The following is a 20,045-nucleotide window of genomic DNA, read 5'->3' as shown; positions in this document are numbered from 1 at the left end:
GGGAGCTGCAGGGTGGATAGGGATGAAACCCGGGGCAATTGATTTCAATTTCTTGTTGGGCCAAGATTTGTGTCTCTAGGTCCTTGTGTCTGAGCCTCCTTCTGAGCAGAGCTCACAGCACATGGGAATAAAAAGGGAGAGATGCCCACCTCACAGTGGAGCCACACTAGCCATCTCTGAGCAGTTCCACTAAAGCAACCCAGTGTCATCAGAACCAGAAGCATCTGAAAGCTTGGGACCTGCAACTCCACTGCCAACTAAATGGTGCTGACAGGTTCGTTGGCAGAAGTGCCACAGGGACTGCTGTGCTTCAGCTGGCATCGCCCACTGCATCAACCATCACCCAGTACCTTCACCGTAGCCTGCCCCAGGGCACACCAGCAGCCCTGCAAGGGGCTGCACCCCACAACCCACCTCCTGCAAGCCGGGTGGTGTGCTGGATGCCAGGCTAAACATAAGGCAGGACTCCCCTGGACACAGTGGCTCAGATCATCATTTTCAACCTGGAAATCTGGGGAGCTGTTCATACAGGCAACTGAAACAGAGAGCGGAGAGCCAAATCCCTTTAGGAATGGAAAGGGATGTGCTCTCCTTGCTTTCTAAACCAGTGTCTGTACATGATGCCACTCAGTGGCAGATGTGGGGGTTTTAGGATCAAGAATTCTGTTTAATCAAACTGGCTTTGATGAAGGCAGCACATGCTCCATGGCATCCATAACCCACTGGCATCCAGCTCATGAGCTCTACTCGCTCAGTCACTTCATCTCCATCAGCAGTCTGCCTGCCCCTTCATGAATCCCACCAAGGGGTGGCCACCGTGTCAAACAGCTCTGCCTCCTTCTGGGGGACAGAAGGAAAAAGGAACACTTATTTCAGAACCCCAAACTTTCAATACTTGTTTGAGGAAGGACTGCACAGGTAAAACAGTTTGTGAGCTTCCTGAGTTTCTTCACTAACACAACATTTCCAGAGCAGCTTTGGCAGAAGCCTAGCAGGCACATGCTTAAGAGATATCCAATGTGGAATATGACTGACACAATTAGCAGGTAATATAGAGGTGTACCTTGGAAACAGCAAGTGTCCTGCCCTGCCCACCACTGAATACAGTCTAAAGTCCCAAGAATGGGGGCAGATTTCAGGCCCAATTAATCACTCTATAGGAATAGAAATTTTTATTATTTATTTACATATTTTCTTTGTTGTTCCTTCAATTAGTAAGGAAAATCTTTTCCTCCACCACAGCAGCTCACTCAGCAGCCTCTGCAAGGTTTGGTTGCTGCCCTTGAGTCACCAAGGTTAGTCTGAAGAACTAGAGAAGTGCCAGCGGTCACAGCTTTGGAGGGACTGTCTGAAATCCTTGTACACTCCCTGGCAATGTTCTTTCTTCTTCTTCCTGCTCTGGCAAGGGAGTTGCAGTGGATGATCTCTCAAGGTCCCTTCCAACCCCTAAGGCTCTGTGATTCTTCGTTTAAAGCACACCCTCTGCACTGTGCTTCCAGAGAGCTGCTTCTCCTTCAGAGGAACGGAGCTTCATTACTGATCTGTGAGGATCAGTGGAAGGATTTCTTCTTGGGTTTGGAGCTGAGCCTGGAATAGGGTTTTTTTGGGAAGCTGAATTATATTGATTCTTCAAAACAAAATATGTAGGTTAACTTAGAATCAAACATTAATCAAACAACTGAGCAAGCTTCAATGGGTCTTACAAGCCCTGCAAGAACTGAGTCCAACACAGCTCATCTGTAATGACCTGGTGACTGCAGCAATTTAAATGTTTTACTTAGGACTCGTACCAAAAATAGATATTCCAGTGCATTACCTGAGTGAAAACTAGGAGCTGAGTGAAGTCCTCTTGATACCCGAGCCTGGCTTTCAAGCAGCAAATGACTACCACAGCTAGCAGCTCCCAAACTGAAGGTACTGCCTCCAAGACAGCAAAATACACTCAAGCAGGTGCCCACTGAAGTCATCAGACCAGCTGAAGGAATTCAGGTTTCTACTTCTGTTCTTTAATTTTCCCCCTAGAATGGTTATTTTTTTGTATTAATTCCATTTCTTGCCCAGATGAGACTGTACCAGAGAGGTTTCCAGTGGTTTATGACCTTATATTAAACTAATGCTGGTATATCACACCATGACCTCTCCATGGCCCTTAGCAGAGCCACAGGCCCCCTGAAAAGACCATGCAGCCTAATTACAACTCTGGGCATTCCCTCATTCAGCAGACTCTGACACCAACAATTGCAAAGACAAAGTTCTGTGCATCTCCTGTCAGTGATAACAGCAATTCTCTGATGCCTCTGCTACTGTTTATCCTCAGAATGAGCTGCTGTGGAGTGCTCTGCTTCATCAGCACCAACCTTAAGAGTTGAAGCCATCCCTGAAGGTGTTCCAGAAACATGTGGCCATGGCACTTGGGGATACAGTTTAATGGCCATGGTGGAGTTGGGTTATGTTTGGACCAGATGACCTTCGAGGTCTTTTCCAACCAGAACAATTCTATAAACACTTACTGAGATCCTCATAGGCTAACACTGGGTTGGTCTGCGGAAAATCAAAACTTGCCTTTCACGAAAACAGGCTGCTGGAAGCGATTCACCTCTCCTGCCAACATGCAGGGCCAGAGGGGCAGGAGGTGAGCAGCCTGCCCCTTCCCAACCCCACAGATCATTCACAGGCACTCTCCACTGCGTGACCTGTCTGCAGCTCCACCGAACCCAACCGGACCGCTTCCAGTGCGTCCTCCAGCGCCAGACGCAACGCCTCCGGTCGCGCTGCCCCTTCCAGGCCGGCGGCCGTCGGGCACAGCCTCGGACTCCCGGGTTCCGCGTGGCGAGCCCTGGTGGCGCAACTTCAGCGTGAGCCCAGAGCCCCCGGGGGCTGCCGCTGCGAAGCCACATCCCGCTCAAGCTCCCCGGTCACCGGTGGGTGCCCTATGAGCGCTCTCCCCGGCTGCTCCGGCCGCCGGCGGAGGGGGCTCTGAGCCCGCCACCCGCCGCCCGGCCCCGGCCGTGGCTGCGGCCCCTTCCCCGGGGCGGAGAGAGGGAGGCGGGGCCACGCCGCGGCTTCGCGGGGCCGGGCCGGGCCGGACTGGCGGCGAGAGCGCGGGTCGCCGGCAGCCGAGCAGCGAGGGCGAGCGGCGGCGGCCGGGGCTGCGCAGCAGTGCCCGCGGCAGGGGCGCGCCCGGCCCCGGCATGGCCTTGCAGTAGGCAGGGAGCGCCGCCCGCCGCGCCCCGTCCGTCCCCGGAGACCCGCCCGGCGCCAAGATGAAAGGTAGGGACGGGAGCGGAGACCCACTTCACCCGCACACTTGCGGCCCGGCACCGGGGGGGCGGGATGGGAGCGGGCAGGGTGCAAGCGGGGTGCGGGATGGATGTGCAGACAGGAGGCGGGATGGGAGTGCAGGGGGCGGACAAGGTGTGGGCAGAGGGCAGCTGAGGGAGATTGCGGGCAGGGTGCGGGCAGCTCAGTGTGCGGGTGCAGTGCGAGCAGGGTTTGCCGGACACGGGCTGGGGGCGCCGTGCGGGCAGGACAAACTGGCGGCGCGCAGGACGCCGGCAGGGCGCAGGCAGTCGGTGCCGGGAGAGGCAGCGAGCGGCGGCTCCCCGGCTCTGCGCATCGGGCTCTGCTCTGCCGCTCCGGCTGCACTCGTGTCGGGGAACCCCGGTCCGGTGAGCTCCGTGTCCGTGTGTTCCCTGCACGTCCTGGGTGCTCTGCCCAGCACGCTGTCTCTCGGCACCCCGCTCTTGCCTCTACCCTCCCCGGGCTCCTGAGAGACTTTTATTTCTCCCTAATTGATTTGTTTATTTTTTGTCAGCGTTTTTCGGTGTTCTTGGTGCTGCCTCTAAACATCTGGCAGTGATTAGGTGCCAGCAGAGGCTTAACGGGCTTGTGAAATGTATTTGGCATATTTCTCCTCAGCATCCAACGACTGGAAAATATTTGGTCTTCACTTTGCATCTGTGAAAACTGAAACTTTGTTCTTTTCTCTTTCTTCCCCCCTTTTTGTTTCAAATGGGCGAAACGTGCACTTCAGGTTGACCTCATCCTAGAGAGTTCTGACTATCCGGATGATATACTTTTAAAAATCAAATGAAGGAGCAGACTGCCAGAGTGCTGCACTTCCACCTATTAAAGATGTATTAGGGGAGTTGCAAGGAAGCCTTCTGTGTAAGAAAATTGATAGCCTCACAGCAAAAGGCAGAGGGAATACTTAAAATGAAAACATCAAAGGGCATTATGGAAAGTTTAGGAAGCTGTTGGGACTTTGTGAGAGCTGAATCTAGTTTGTCTTCAGAGGCAAAAATAAACTCGAAGGGTGGAAGGAGAAAACCATACACAGAAGAAAATTGGTTTGGGGCACCAGTGTGCCTGTGCTTGAATTGCAGAGTTTGATTCTAGATGCCAGGAGCCCAGTAAATATGATAGTTACACTGAGTTTTCAGGGGCTGGGATAGCAAATGATGTGATTATTTATTCACTTGCCAGAGCAGCTGCCTGAAGGCAGGACCTTTTGGGTTTTGAGGGGTGGGTGTTTTTGCAAGCCCACACAGGCTGTTTGAGTTACTTCTGACATAGCCTCTACAGGGCTGTGCAACATATTACAAACAATGTATTTACAACGTTCTTTATTTACAGGCATATTTATTTGCCAAAAGCATTGTCATCAGCTTGTCATTGTCACCATTAATGTAATGGCAAGAACAAACCAAAACAGTGAGGATCCAGTCATGTAAACTCGTGGCTGTGATCACTGAAAGCCTCACACTCTGCCTTTGCTGGGGCCGAGCCTGGGTCAGCTTGGGCAGAAGGTGGGATGCCAATAACACACCCTGCATCTCCTTCCACCCTGCCTCCCTCGCTCCTTTGCAAAGCAGGAAGGTGGCAGCTGGAGGGAAGATGCTGCTCCTGCTGGGAGCAGGAGTGGGTGCCCTGGACTCCATCCAGCAGGAGGGAGCTGCTGGTCCTTCCCTGAGAGTGCTCACAGCCGCCCTGCCGCTGTACCTCGCAGCTGTGGAATCTGTAACAAAAGATGCAGAGGGGAGCCCTTGAATTGAGAGACTGCAAACAAATCATCACATCAAGTGCCCTTGCCAGCGATGAGGAAGTCAGAGAGCCAACCCAAATTTTAATTCTGGGATTTCCTTTTCTGGAACAAACAGAGTACAGACTTGAGCTTCCATGTTTTGTCCTGCATCTTGGTGGAGGTGGCAATGGGTAGGGCTGCAGAGCTTGCTGTAGTTACAGGTTTTGCTCAGTAACAACAAAAGGAGCTGTTGATTGCAGCTGTCTCTGTGAGACCCTCTCTGGAGAATGGGGGAATATCTAAATAATTACATCACTAAATATCTTTAAGGGGAAAAAAAAGTCTCTTTTCCATTGCTGGTATTTATCATTGGTTGTGTTTTAAATCAGTAAAGGAAATGGAAGTTTAGGTTTTAATGTAGTGGTGAGCTCCACTGAGCTCTCAACCTGTGGCACTTTTCAGTACCAATTCATGTGATTTATAAAGGGGCTTGGCCACCTTTGGGGTAGCTGTATCTTTATCAAAACATATTTCTAGGCTGTGGATGTTTATTGGGGTGCAAGGGACTATTTGTTGCCTGGGAAATGAATGGGAACAGCTTGCTCATAGCCAGACAGCACCACCTGTTCAAAAGCTTTGGCCTTTGTTTAGGATAGGTGCAGGTGTGCTTGGAGCCGAGAACTTCCTCCAGCCTGTGATGTATTTTGTAATTATTACTTCCAACTGTGTCTGAAATCACTGCTGTCAGAGCACTGCTAGTGCTGAGTATCTCCATATGAAATGTGGGTATTGTTTGGTTGACAATTTAATGCTGGTGCTCCAAAGTGGGCAGTGGCAGCCAGGGTGGTCATCTGGGGGCTGTTGCTCCAGGACAACAGAGCAGCACTGAATGATGACACTCAAGGTAGCTCAGCTGCTTCTTTCCACTCATCCTCCTCCCCCACTTTCCCTTCTGCCATCACAGGCACCTAGCTGTGTACCCCTTGTACACCCCCCCTTGTGCAGCAGTGGTGCTGGAGGAGGAAATGGCTGACGTCTTGTGCTTGAGAGCTGAAGTGTGACCATATGCCCTGGCCTGTGCAGCTCCTCTACACTGAAGAGGTAACCAGTGGCACAGGTTCGTCCTCGGCTGCACTCTGCTGGCACTGGTGAAGCCAGAACTGCCTCAGGAGTGGGCTGCTCTGGGTGCCCAAGTTTCTTAGCATCCCCCAGTTTGCCTCAAAGGCAGCTCTGTGTGCTTTGTGCACAGGGTTTGTAGCGCATGGAGTACACTGAGCTTTTGTGGGAAGTGCCAATTCCTTTTACTTCAGGTTTGCCTTACACATTTCACCCTGTAACTACAATTGGTGATGCACCAGCCCATAGTGCTGGAACAATCCCTCCTGTGTTTTAACTTGGAGCCTGGATGTGAGGCAGAGCCTCCATTTGCAAAAGCTGAGCCTGTGTGCATGCAAATTCTAAATATCCTAATTCTGGGGAGAAGGAAAGATGTGTGTCTCTCTCTAACCTTGTGTGCAGGAAGTCAAAGGAACAGTCACCTGCAGCTAGAGCTTTCCTGGAGAGAAACTTCAAATTTCAGAAAAAATCCAGTCCAGAGCATTGTGCAGAAGCCAGAAGGCATCTGAAACACAAGGATTAGGAGTGAAGTGATCCAGTCACTTCTGCTTAGTCCAGTGACCACAGAGTTTATATGAATATAGTGACACAGACATGAAACATGCACAGGAGCTGGGAGTGCTGTGTGGGGGACGTGTGGCAGGACCCTCCCAGGGAAGTTCAAAGGCATCAGCAGTTACAATAAATGTGTGAGACAGCCCAGAACAAGTCCTGAGCAGTGCTGCTATGCAGTCACTGTGCCTGCTGAACACGGTGGTAGCAGAGGGTTTGCAGCATAGGGATGAGGAAGGTGATGGTGCAAGCCTCTGTTAGATGTTCTTATTGATGCTATGGAGGAAAGCAAAGTGTAGGAAGCTGTGAAAGTGCAAGAGAGGTCTGTTGCTGCACAGGCAGGAAGGTTGCTGTGCAGCAGCAAAGGACACTGAGCAGAATCAGCAGGGGAGCTGTTGTTGACAGGAGAGTTTTCACGGGAAGCTGCAGTTCATCTCTTCGTGCAGTACTCTGCTTTTCTCTGAAGGCTGAGCATGTCCCTGTGAGGAAGGGACTTGTGTAACATCTCTCGTGGCTCTTTCTTCTCTGACTTTGGAGAACATAAATTTACTCTGAGGGTGGGGGGTCAAGTGGAGGGGGCCAAGCTCTTTTGGGTGGTACACAGTAGTAAGCCAAGGAACAATGGATACAAACTGGAACATGGAAGGTTCCACCTCAACATGAGGAGAAACTTCTTCGGTGGGAGGGTGCTAGAGCTCTGGAGCAGGCTGCCCAGAGAGCTTGTGGAGTCTCCTCTGGACACATTCCAAACCCACCTGGTTGCATTCCTGTGCAGACTACCCTGGGTGACCCTGCTTTGGCAGGGGGGTTGGATTGGGTGATCTCTGGAGGTCCCTTCCAACCTCTAATGTTCTGTGATATTCTAGATTGACTTTGCTGCAGCTGGAAGCTGAACAGAGCCCTTTATTGTCACATCCACTTAGATCTGCACGTAAAGACCATTATGTCCAGAGATTCCAACACCTTTGTCTGCTGGAATAAAGAGAGAAAGGTAATCTGCAGAGGAAAGTCAGGGTTAAATAAAGAGAACTGGCAGAAATGGCAAGGATAGAAACAGTTCGGTGCTGTGGAGGATGTGTGCCCAGTTATCTTCAGCTTCACAAAACCTTCCTTATCCTGAGGTTCTCTGTGTTGGAACACAGATTCTGCCCTTCCAGCCCTCCCCCTTGGAAAGCAAAATAAAGATGCTTTTCTACCAGGCACTGAAAGTGAACCTAATCCTCCTAATAATGTGAGCATGGTCTGTATGAGGGAGGGATCAGCCCAAGATTAATTGTCTTTGGAATTTGACTGCTTCCACCTAAAACTGCAGTCCCTTTTGGTGCATAAATTTAAGGTGAAGACTGGGACCTCACTGGGGAGCAAAGTGGATGAGTTCTGAAGGGTAACAGACTGTACTGCTCGGAATGTGAGTGCCATCCAGTGCTGTTGTTAATTGCCTTCTCTAACATCCAGACAGGGAAGGACAATTTTTCAGTGCCCTAATGAGAACAAATCTGTTTGCTCTTAAACCATTAAACTGAAATAGGAGAGATTTAAGCTTGCAAGTTCTACGGTTGACCCTCCACACCACCACTGGTCCTGACCCCAGCACTGTGGCAGTGCTGTGTGGTGCTTTAACAAGCTGTGTTCTAGAAGCACTCCTGTTGGCTGTCTCCATGCTGCACAAAGAAAGTAGAACTAGAGCCATTGTTCTTACACCTCTGAGGTTCTTAAATCTTCTCTCTCTCCAGTTTTGTTCAACATCTTTATCAATGACTTGGATGAGGACACTGAGTGCACCCTCAGCGAGTTCTCTGATGATACAAAGCAGGGGCAGGGGTGGCTGACACCTGTCAGGCTGTGCTGCCATCCAAGCAGAGCTGGACAGGCTGAGAGCTGGCTGCAGGCAAACTTCAGGAAGGTCAATAAGGAGAAGTGCAGGGTCCTGCACCTGGGGAGGAATAACAGCAGGCACCACCCTGCTGGAGAGCAGCTTCATGGAGAAAGACCTTGGAGTGCTGCTGGGCAGCAAGTTCTGCATGGGGCAGCAAAGTGTCCTTGTGGCCAAGAGAGCCAATGGGATCCTGGGGTGCAGCAAGCAAAGTGTGGCCAGCAGGGCTGGGGAGGTTCTGCTCCCCCTCTGCTCTGCCCTGCTCAGACCACACCTGGAGCACTGTGTCCAGTTCTGGGCTCCCCAGCTCCAGAGAGACAGAGACCTGCTGGAGAGAGGCCAAGGGAGAGCCATGAAGATGCTTAGGGGACTTGAGCATCTCCCCTGTGCAGAGAGACTGAGAGACCTGGGGCTGTTTAGTCTGGAGAGGAGAAGGCTGAGAGGGATCTGATCAATGTCTCTCAATAGCTGAGGGGTGGGGGGCAAGTGGAGGGGGCCAAGCTCTTGTGGGTGGTGCACAGCAATAAGCCAAGGAACAGTGAAGACAAACTTGAACAGAGAAGGTTTCAGCTCAACATGAAGAGAAACTTCTGTACAGTGCCAGAGCCCTGGAGCAGGCTGCCCAGAGAGGTTGTGGAGTCTCCTCTGGAGACTTTCAAAACCCACCTGGATGCCTTCCTGTGCAGCCTGCCCTGGGTGCTCCTGCTCTGGCAGGGGCTTGGACTGGGTGATCTCTGGAGGCCCCTTCCAGCCCCTAACGTTCTGCGATTCTTGCATTCTTTTTCGGGCCTAGCAGTCAGGGAGTAGATCTACAGCAGAACACTCAAACACACCTACTTGTCATGATTCTTTGTTTTGTGTGGGGTGATGAGAGACACAATCCATGTCTTAGAGAGGATCTCTGGTCTGGTGCCTTACCACTTGCTTCCTTGTGATACTGAAAGCAGTTACAATCCCAGATCAGTAACTGAAGGACAGAGGTGGGGAAAAGCATCAAGCTTATTGTTAGAATCCAGGCTCAAGCAGCATCCCAAAGGATGACTTCCTGCTGACTTCCAGGAGTGGCTCAGCTGAGTTTGTGCCAGTGCTCCTCTCAAGAGTAGGTACTGTGCAGATGCAGGGTCTGTGTCATTCCTGTCTGGAAGAGCTTGCTGTGTGACAAGTTCAGACCTGGCTGGGACACACACACTGCCAGCACAGTGACGGGTTTGAAGTGTGGGGTAGGTTTTTGTGAGGGAGAGCTCACCAAAATAGAAGCAAGGAGAGAAAGACATGAATATGAAAAGGGCCAGTAGGAGAAACCAGCAGAGAGAGGCAGAGCAGGAGGAGAAGTGAAATAAAGCATCTGTGGAGAGGAAGGGGCATGAGCAGCACTTCAGCACAGGCAGGAGACTGTCCAGAGTAAAAGCTGTGTGCAGAAGTGAAAATCGATTAGGCTGATGAAGTCATCAATGTCTTGAAGGACACTGGTGCTTGCTGTGCTTCTGCTGGCTCAGTTTCACCTCTGGGTCAGCACTTTGAATGCAGAACCAGTTCCTAGTGATCAGAAATGCACAGCTCTGGTGACCGCTCACAAAGCTTTGGAAATATCATCTGGGAAATGCATTGCTCTCAGCTGTTGAGCAGGTGTTACTGTGAGGGAAACCTCACAAGGGGACAGGTTTTGCTTTTCCCTGGGAGGGCTGAGATGGACAGAGTGGGCAGAAGTAGCTTTTTGACACCACAAGTATTCCCCCCAGCTAGGCCCTGGATGCAGCTGTTCCACAGCTGGAAGCAGCGTTCTGCATCCATGCTGCTTCAGCTTTCCAAATGGTACCCAAACAATTTATCCTTGGTTATATTAACATTAATTGTACAGAGTTGCAGTCAGTGGGGAACATGAGGCCCTAACTACTAAAGCTTTGTGAGAGAGGTTTGTTTTGAAGGAAACTCTTGCACTGCATGTCATTATTTCTGCAAATTGATCTCACAGCCCTGAGTTCCCAGCATGGTGCTTGGTTGCCCAGGGAGGTGGCTGGGGCCTCATCCCTGGAGGCATTCAAGGTGAGGCTGGACAGGGCTCAGGGATCTAGTTGAGGAAGCTCTGGGTTGGAGAAGGTTGGACTGCAGAGGGATCTCGACCGACTGGACAGATGGGCAGAGTCCAATGGGATGGCTTTCAACAAGTCCAAGTGCCAGGTGCTGCACTTTGGCCACAGCAACCCCAGGCAGAGCTACAGGCTGGGGTCAGAGTGGCTGAGAGCTGCCAAACAGAGAGGGACCTGGGGGTGCTGATTGACAGCTGCCTAAACATGAGCCAGCAGTGTGCCCAGGTGTCCAAGAAGGCCAATGACATCCTGGCTTGCATTAGGAATAGTGTGGCCAGCAGGAGCAGGGAAGTCATTGTGCCCTGTGCTCTGCATTGGTTAGGCTGCACCTTTGAGTCCTGTGTCCAGTTCTGGGCCCCTCAGTTTAAGAAGGACATTGAGACACTTGAAGGTGTCCAGAGAAGGGCAACAAGGCTGGGGAGAGGCCTTGAGCACAGCCCTATGAGGAGAGGCTGAGGGAGCTGGGATTGTTTAGCCTGGAGAAGAGGAGGCTCAGGGGTGACCTCATTGCCCTCTACAACTACCTGAAAGGTGGTTGTGGCCAGGTGGGGGTTGGTCTCTTCTCCCAGGCAACCAGCACCAGAACAAGAGGACACAGTCTCAAGCTGTGCCAGGGGAGGTTTAGACTCGAAGTGAGGAGAAAGTTCTTCACTGAGCGAGTCGTTCGTCATTGGAATGTGCTGCCCAGGGAGGTGGTGGAGTCGCCGTCCCTGGAGGTGTTCAAGGGGAGATTGGACGTGGCACTTGGTGCCATGGTCTAGTCATGAGGTCTGTGGAGACAGGTTGGACTTGATGATCCTTGGGGTCTTTTCCAACCTTAGTTATACTGTGAGACTGGGATACTGTGGATGACCTTTGGAGGTCCCTTTCAACCCAGACTGTTGTGTGTGAGTTCTAATGTACTGCAAACCAAATTTTCAGAGGGACTTCTTGTAAAAGGACTTCTAAAACCTGAGCTGAAAGTCAGCATGACAGTTTTCAGCCCTGATGATTGTCTCCTGGAACAGATTTCCTCAGATTTGGAAATGCCATGTAGGATATCAGTGTTTTCCTTAATGCAAGGCTTTAAAATAAAGCCTTTAAACAAAGACCTTCAAGCCATGTTTACTGCACACAGCTGTTGTAGACATGATTGGGCACCACCTGGCTGCATGTGGCCAGCATCTGAATGCCATCTAGAAGGGCAAGGAGGCTGGGGAGGGGTCTGGAGCACAGCCCTGTGAGGAGAGACTGAGGGAGTTGGGGTTGCTTAGCCCGGAGAAGAGGAGGCCAGCTTTGTTGCCCTTCTCTGGACACCTTCCAGCATCTCAACATCTTTCCTAAACTGAGGGGCCCAGAACTGGACACAGGACTCAAGGTGTGGCCCAACCAGTGCTGAGCACAGGGGCAGAATGACCTCCCTGCTCCTGCTGGCCACACTCTTCCTGCTGCAGGCCAGGATGCCACTGTCCCTCTTGGCCACCTGGGCACACTTCTGGCTCATGTTCAGCCTACCATCACCCAGCACCCCCAGGTCCCTTTCTGCCTGGCTGCTCTCCAGCCACTCTGACTCCAGCCTGTAGCACTGCATGGGGTTGCTGTGGCCAATGTGTAGAACCTGGCACTTGGATGTGTTCAGTCTCCTGCCCTTGGCCTCTGCCCATCTGTCCAGCCTGGCAAGAAGGTGACAGCTGGACATGTGTGCTAAGCAGCTTTCTGCAACACCTTCAGTGTGCCAGCAAGGACACCCACAAAAGAAAGAGGATGAAATGGAAACCAGTTCCCTAAAACCAGATTGCCCCCAGGGCTCCTCAGACCCGAGGCTGTGGAGGTGAAGGGACCAAGCATTCCAGGGGCTGTAGGCTCTGTGTAATCCCAGGGCAGATTTGGCATCCTTCTTGGCTCCAGGCCAGCTCTTTCTTACTTGACCTCAGAGTGACTCCTAAGTGGTCCATGATTAGTTTATTTAAGCTTTAAGAACAAGAAGTAGAAATTACATAGCTCTGCTCTGCAGATTCTTGCTTTGCCTGTAGCAAATTCATCAAATGAGAGTCTAAGTTGGTTTAGATTCAATGAGTTCCCTCTGTTTGCTGTGCTAATCCCCAACTGCACTGCTGGTTTATAATTTCCACTCCCTTCAAGTATTGTGCTGTAACTTACTTAGCTGTAGACCTGTATTTATGAGAGGTGTTGCAGTAATAATTTGTAATGGGAAGGCAGCAGGACTTGGCATCGGGGCTCTGCTGGGTGGGGTCTTGCCAAAATATCTGAAAGCCTCAGAGACCAGATCTCTGGCTTTGAACTGACTCTGCAGTATTTGATGTACTACTACTGGGCTACAGCAAGCCACTCCTCTGTAGCAGTTTGCTGTGAGCTCCACATGGCAATCTGCTGCAGCCTCCGAGGAGACCCTTGTAAACCTGATGGAATGGGAGACCCGCGGTGGTCCTTCCCCTGCTTGGCTAATGCAACTGATTGCTCACATGTGTTTGTGTCCTGCCCAAAGTTCACCTCTTTTATGGACCTTCCTTCTCCTAGAGCTCAGTAAAAGTCAGTGCAATAAGCAGTCACCTTTGAACCAGCTTTTCATGCTCCTGCATTTCATTCTGGCTTCCCGGGCTTTCAGCTCACAGCTGAGAGCAGAGCAGCTTACAGCTCAGGCGTGGCTGGCGTCTCCAGCGCTAAAGGGTTAACTGTTCCAGCTGGAGCACAACAACTGATCCTGCATTATTGTCTGCTTCAAGGAGGAGTCTACCCTTGGTATTTTTCACTCAGGGAAATCAGCTTGTCTATAGATAAATGTATATGTAAGGGAAATACTGCTCTCATTCCAGCCCTCTGGAACCAAGCAGGGCTGCATTTAAGCCAAAGAAAAGTGTTTCTACCTTCCAGCTTTTTGCAGTGTCAAACAAAACCCAGTTGCAGCCCCACTCAAGTGTATCAGCACCACTGATGTAACCCCACACCACTTCCCTCTGCAGTGTCAGCCACCAGTGCTCCAAACATCGGTTTCCTCCCCTCCGATTCCTGATTCAGCCTTCAAAGGCTCCAGGCACGAGAGCCTGCCGGAGGTTTGCTCACTGTCTGCCTCCCTCCTTGCAGTGTGTTCTCTTGACCTCTGGCACTCCTCACAGAGCACATTTCCATCCTTTTCTCCAGAAAAGCTGCTCCCTTCTTGTAAAACCAGTAACAAAGCTTCCATGGTTTTGTGAAGGGAGCAGAGAGCTGAGGGTCAAGGCTCTGCTGCCTCCAGCGAGTGCAACAGTCCTCTGAAGGCATGGGCTGGGCAGCCGGCTTTGCCTGGCACTAGCATTGGCAGGCTTGGTGGCAACTTCATTGGGAATATTTCAAACACAGGTTGGTTTGAGCATCCCCCTTCCGAGGAAAGGCTGAGGGAGCTGAGTCTCTTCAGATTGCAGAAGAGGTTGTTCAGCCTGGAGAAGAAAAGGCTCCACAGAGACCTCAGAGCTACATTTAAATGTCTGAAAGGCATCCACAGGAAGGCTGGGGAGGGGCTGTTCAGAAGGGCCTTTGGGGTTAGCACAAGGGGCAATGGTTTGAAACTGGAGCAGGGCAGATTTAGGTTGGACATGAGGAGGAAAGCACAATGAGAGTTGGGAAGCTGATGGTTGAAGTCCCATCCCTGGAGACATTTAGGATCAGATTCAATGTGGCCCTGGGTAGTCTGATCTAGCTGGGGGAGTCCCTGCTGACTGCAGGGAGGTTGGAGGGTCCCTTCCAACCCAATGCAATCTGTGAATCTGTGAGCCTGAGGGGGGGCCTCATTGCTGGTGAAAAAGATGTGCAGGGCAGCGTGGGAAGGACAGAGCCAGGCTCTGCTCAGTGGTGTCCTGTGACAGGACAAGGGGTAATAGACAGACCCTGGAACGCAGGAAGTTCCACCTCAACATGAGGAGAAATGTGAGGATGAGAGCGGCCTGGAGCAGGCTGCCCAGAGAGGTTGTGGAGTCTCCTTCCCTGCAGACTTTCAAAGCCCAGCTGGATGCATTCCCCTGCACACTACCCTGGGGGATCCTGCTTTTGGCAAGGGGCTTGGACTGGATGATCTCTGGAGGTCCCTTCCAACCTCTGACATTCTTTTGAAGCAGGGCTTCCAACCAAGCCCAAGGTGCTGTTCCTTTTGGAACACTGAGTCTAATCTTGGTTTGTTCATTTTCTTCCTCCCATCTTTATTTTCCTTAAGCTCTTTACATTACAGCTCACGCTCTACAACATTTCATTGGCATGTGAGTTGAGCAAAGTGCCTGGTGGCAGCTAGGACTGAAAGATTGCTAAGCTCAGTCTGTGAAATATTTTTGTAGTAGACTTCCCCTAAAATGCTGCCTGCTGCTACATCAACTCACAGGGACTAAAGCAAGACTTTCTCTGATGTTTTAGCTTTCAGTGAGCAGAAGCCAATATGCCAGCTGACAGAGCTGGCCTTGCCTGCCTCCTCTTCCTTGCAAACACCACAAGGACTCTTCCAGAGCCAGAGATTAATAAATGAGGTATTCAGAGCTTACACAAATGAAAAATATAATCACACCTTGCAGCACAGCAGGCAGTGCTGCTGACATCTCAAAGGAATCTGTTTCACAGAATCACAGAACCTTAGGGGTTGGAAGGGACCTCCAGAGATCCTCCAGTCCAACCCCCTGCCAGAGCAGGGCACCCAGGGCAGGTCACCCAGGAACACATCCAGGTGCAATGGAAAGTCTCCAGAGCAGGAGACTCCACAACCTCTCTGGGCAGCCTGCTCTAGGCTCGGTCACCCTCACAGTGACAAAGTTTCCCCTCCTGTTCCTGTGGCTCCTCCTCTGCTCCAGCTTGCCCCCAGTGCCCCTTTGTGCTGTGCTTGGCCATCCCTGAGCAGAGCCTGGCTCCAGCCCTGCACATCTTTATCCCCAGCAATGAGGGCAGCCCTCAGCTCCTCTGCTCCAAGCCCCAGCTCCCTCAGCCTGGGCTCACAGGGAGATGTTCCGCTGCCTGCGGCAGCTCTGTGGCTCTGTGCTGGACTCTCAAGCAGTTCCCTGAGGTCCCTCTTGAACTGAGGGGCCCAGAACTGGACACAAGATTCCAGATGTGACCTCAGCAGGGCAGAGAAGGGGGACAGGAGAGCCTCTCTCAATCTGCTCACCACAGCCCTTCTAATGCACCCCAGGATGCCATTTCAAGTACATCTCTGTGTATGGAAATGGATCTGGATACAAACCACACAAATGTTTGTCACCAATAAAAAAAGCTGCAAAGCCCCTAACTATTGTTACAGATTCAGGGTCAGAGGGCAATGTGTGGAAAAACAAACAGCTTGGGAAGAGGCTGGCAGTCTGGGAGGAAGCTCTTGGGGCATGGGATGGAGCTGCAGGATTTAACCCCAGCCTGGAGGCATGTGACAGATATGCATCAGATAAGGCAGGTTAGAGCCCTGAGAGACAAAGGAGGGCAGGGGAGGGCAGGAAGCTAAGAACTCTGGTGCTGATAATTTTTTTTCTGTGCAGTGTCTTATCTTTTGTGCAAGTGGAGAAGGTCTCTCCAGAGTAGCTCCCTGCTGGGGTGAGAAGCTTGGCTGTTGCCTGCTGTGGTTTGCTGTGGCTGATGTTGTGTCAGGTGACCCTTGTACATTTGGCACAGTTGTGAGGCTTTGGCTCATTTGGGGGTTTAGAAGGATTCTTTTTACCTTCAGAACCAGGATGTCCACTGGTTCTTCCATTTGTCACATGCACCTTTGAACTGGGGGGTCTAGCTGAAGCTCTAGACAGGAGTGCCTCTGGCAGTGGGCAAGATTTGTGTAATTTGGTGAAAAAACAGACATCTTGAGCTATTTTTTCAAAAGTGCTGAATAAAGGCTGAAATTCTGCAGAGTGATGCCTGTCATGGACTCTGCTGCTGCTTCAGGCGAGGTTGGCCTCAGACTTCATTGCAGGGCACCTTTGCAGATCAGAAAGAGGTGCAGGTCAGATTTGTTGCTGGACATACACTCAAATGATTCAGACTTTGCTGAGTCTGGCTGAGGACCATTTCTTCACCTCTGAATTCATCCCCCTAGGGCTCCTAGTCCAGTCTCATGATGCAGAGCAGCCTCGTGTGCAGTAAGTCTGTGGCTAACAAAAGTCTAACTGAGCACAGAGCTCTCAGTCCATGACATCTCTTCATCTGCTCTGACCTTGCTTTTCCACTGCCACTCATTAAATGTTCTCTTCTGGGGAATCCCTTAACTGCCTTTTTGCTTCCGTTCCCTTCACCCTTCGTGTCAGGGAAAGATCTGGATGGAGAGGTTGCATGGGAGTGAGCTTCCTTGGCACCCCATCCTGGAAGGCTGGTAGAGGGTGGTGACCTCCCTCCTGATGAAGCTTCCCAGGGTGCTAAGTCCACCTCCCTGCTGTTGCAATGCCAGCAGAAGCCCAAGAGTTGCCCAGGAGTTGCTGGGTCTGGGGGAGAGCAGGGGTAGGGGTGCCCAGCAGCGCCAGAAGTGCTCTGGCAAACACCACAAAGGTGCTGTGGTTCCAGGGGGCTGCCAACCACTCACCACCACCTGGGAAGCCCTGTCCCAGGTCCTCTTCAAAGAGAGCTTCCCCCATGTGAAAGAGTGCCTGTGGGAGGTGGAATGGCTCTGCTCTGCACCCCCTGTGAGATAGGGAAGTGGGAGCTGAGCAGCCAGAGCTGTGCTGCCTGCCAGGGCGCTTGGGCTCCTGGTGCTATTGCCTTCTCTGACTCAGCAGAGGGAAGGTTGTGCTGGTGGCAGGAGACTGAACAGAGGGAAGATGTGTGCAGTTCTGGAGCCCCTATTACAGGAAGGCTCTGGAGGTGCTGGAAGGTGTCCAGAGAAGGGCCACGAGGAGGAGCAGAGGGCTGGAGCTGCTCTGTTATGAGGACAGACAGAGAGTTGTGGTTGTGCAGGCTGGAGAGGAGAAGGCTCCCAGGAGACCTAATTGTGGCCTTCCAGGATCTGCAGGGGGCTCCAAGAGAGCTGGGGAGGGACTTTTGAGGGTGTCAGGGAGGGATAGGACTGGGGGGAATGGAGCAAAACTAGAAGTGGGGAGATTGAGATTGGATGTGAGGAAGAAGTTGTTCCCCATGAGGGTGCTGAGAACCTGGCACAGGTTGCCCAGGGAGGTGGTGGAAGCCTCCTGCGTGGAGGTGTTTGCAGCCAGGCTGGATGTGGCTGTGAGCAACCTGCTGTAGTGTGAGGTGTCCCTGCCCATGGCAGGGGGGTTGGAACTGGCTGAGCCCTGAGGTCCCTTCCAACCCTGACAGTTCTGTGATTCTATGATTCTGCTGGTGAGGGAGGCTGAGCAGAGGGCAGGCAGTGCTGGTGAGGGAGGCTGAGCAGAGGGCAGGCTGTGGTGGTGAGGGAGGCTGAGCAGAGGGCAGGCTGTGGTGGTGAGGGAGGCTGAGCAGAGGGCAGGCTGTGCTGGTGAGGGAGGCTGAGCAGAGGGCAGGCTGTGCTGGTGAGGGAGGCTGAGCAGAGGGCAGGCTGTGCTGGGGGCAGGCTGTGCTGGTGAGGGACGCTGAGCAGAGGGCAGGCTGTGCTGGCGAGGGACGCTGAGCAGAGGGCAGGCAGTGCTGGTGAGGGAGGCTGAGCAGAGGGCAGGCTGTGCTGGGGGCAGGCTGTGCTGGCGAGGGAGGCTGAGCAGAGGGCAGGCTGTGCTGGTGGGGGAGGCTGAGCAGAGGGCAGGCTGTGCTGGTGAGGGAGGCTGAGCAGAGGGCAGGCTGTGCTGGTGAGGGAGGCTGAGCAGAGGGCAGGCTGTGCTGGTGAGGGAGGCTGAGCAGAGGGCAGGCTGTGCTGGTGAGGGAGGCTGAGCAGAGGGCAGGCTGTGCTGGTGAGGGAGGCTGAGCAGAGGGCAGGCTGTGCTGGTGAGGGAGGCTGTGCTGGGGGCAGGCTGTGCTGGTGAGGGAGGCTGAGCAGAGGGCAGGCTGTGCTGGTGAGGGAGGCTGAGCAGAGGGCAGGCTGTGCTGGTGAGGGAGGCTGAGCAGAGGGCAGGCTGTGCTGGTGAGGGAGGCTGAGCACACAAACACAAGCATGCCTTTTTACAGAAAAGCCAAGGGTGTGTTTTGTTTCCTCTGCTGATGCCTGACTTCTCCTTTGCTGCTGGTAGGAAGTGCAGAGAGATGAAGCTCTGACTGAAAAAGATAGTGGTCATTAACACTGTGCTGCTTGCTGGCTGGTGAACATGAGAACCAGAGGGCTTCAGGGGGTTTTCTTTTCCTCGTCTGTTTGAGGTTGTCAGCTCTGCTTCCATATTTATTGGATCTTGCCTCTTTAGGCCAGGCTGTGGGAGGTGGTGGATGGAGGGACAGCCGTGCCCTCTGTCTGCTGTCTCACTACTCCCCATAGCTACATGTGGCACTTCTGCAGCCCCCCCAGCTGGTGCTGGATGACCTGAGCCTGACCACCTGGGCAGCACAGGCAGCAGGCTGGGGCAAGTGCCAAGGCATGGGTGAGCCTGCCCGGGTGGCAGCCTGGTGACAGTTGTCATGAGGAGGGGTGTCTGCCTTGTTCTGTACTTGGGTGGCCAGGCAGGCCTCAGGATAGCTGGCAGGTGACAAACCATTTGTAGTCTGGATTCTGCTGCAGGTTGTGCCTGGGGGATGGTCTCTGAGCTGCCTTTCCTGCCCTGGGACAGGGGTGGTGTGGGAGGTCAGTAAGACACCTTGCAATGAAACTGTCCTGTGCATCAGTTCATGAACATGCACCTGACAAAACTTCTTCCCATCTGTTTCCAGTGGCAGTAGTAGTAACCTGCTGCTGTGTCTTCCTTTTTGCAGACGACTTTGCAGAGGAGGAGGAGGTGCAGTCCTTTGGCTACAAGAGGTTTGGTAAGTGGCCGCAGCGCGTCCTGCAGCTTGCTGTCCCAGCACCGGCTGGGAGAGCCTCCCTTGCTGGCAGCATCAAGCCACACAGGTGCAGGTCCGTGGCCCCTGCAGCCTGCACAGAGGAGGGTGTGAGCTCCAGGCCTGGCTCATTTTGCTGGTGCTCAGCACACCTCAGGAGCAGCTCTGGGCAGAGGGCCGTGGTTGGTTTCGTTGCTGGCTGGCGGTGTGGAGCTGCAGGTCATACCTGAGCAGAAGGGAAGGATCTGGCTGTAGGACAGGACCCACAGGCTCTCTCTGCCCAGGCTTCCCTTTGGCACACAGCCTGCTGTGCACTGGGCTTGGCAATGTGGGACCTCCTGTAGGCTTGCAGAGGTTGTAGTCCCAGCTGAGCCAGGATGTGTGCTGTGCTCTGCTCTTCAGACAGAAGGCTGTGGTGTGAATGCATTCTGATGGCAAGATCTGGGACCATGAGGTCAGGCACTTTCTTGTTTCCTCTGTCCTTCTTTTTTTTGGATGTTTGTTCACTGAAAAGGGCCTTCTCTTGTGAAGGCCACACACCTCTGAGCAGGAGGCAGCAGCCTGTGAGGTTCCTCTTTTCAAG

The 20,045-nt window shown here is 52.7% G+C and overlaps 1 protein-coding gene across 1 annotated transcript in view; it reads left to right on the top strand.

Moving 5' to 3' along the window:
* Positions 1-2,927: 2,927 nt before the first annotated feature.
* The window catches only part of COLEC12 (collectin subfamily member 12), a 110,114-nt gene continuing 92,996 nt past the window's right edge, over positions 2,928-20,045 (top strand). The window contains exons 1-2 of the mRNA XM_054179690.1: positions 2,928-3,270; positions 19,397-19,447. Coding sequence (XP_054035665.1) covers positions 3,264-3,270; positions 19,397-19,447 — 58 coding nt within the window. The 5' untranslated portion in view covers positions 2,928-3,263. The remainder of the gene's footprint in view (positions 3,271-19,396; positions 19,448-20,045) is intronic.

This window comes from Dryobates pubescens, chromosome 3 (genome assembly GCF_014839835.1).
Source record: "Dryobates pubescens isolate bDryPub1 chromosome 3, bDryPub1.pri, whole genome shotgun sequence".
Taxonomy (NCBI): domain Eukaryota; kingdom Metazoa; phylum Chordata; class Aves; order Piciformes; family Picidae; genus Dryobates; species Dryobates pubescens.
The sequence above is the reverse complement of the archived record's forward strand: the minus strand, read 5'-3'. Positions and strand labels throughout refer to the sequence as shown.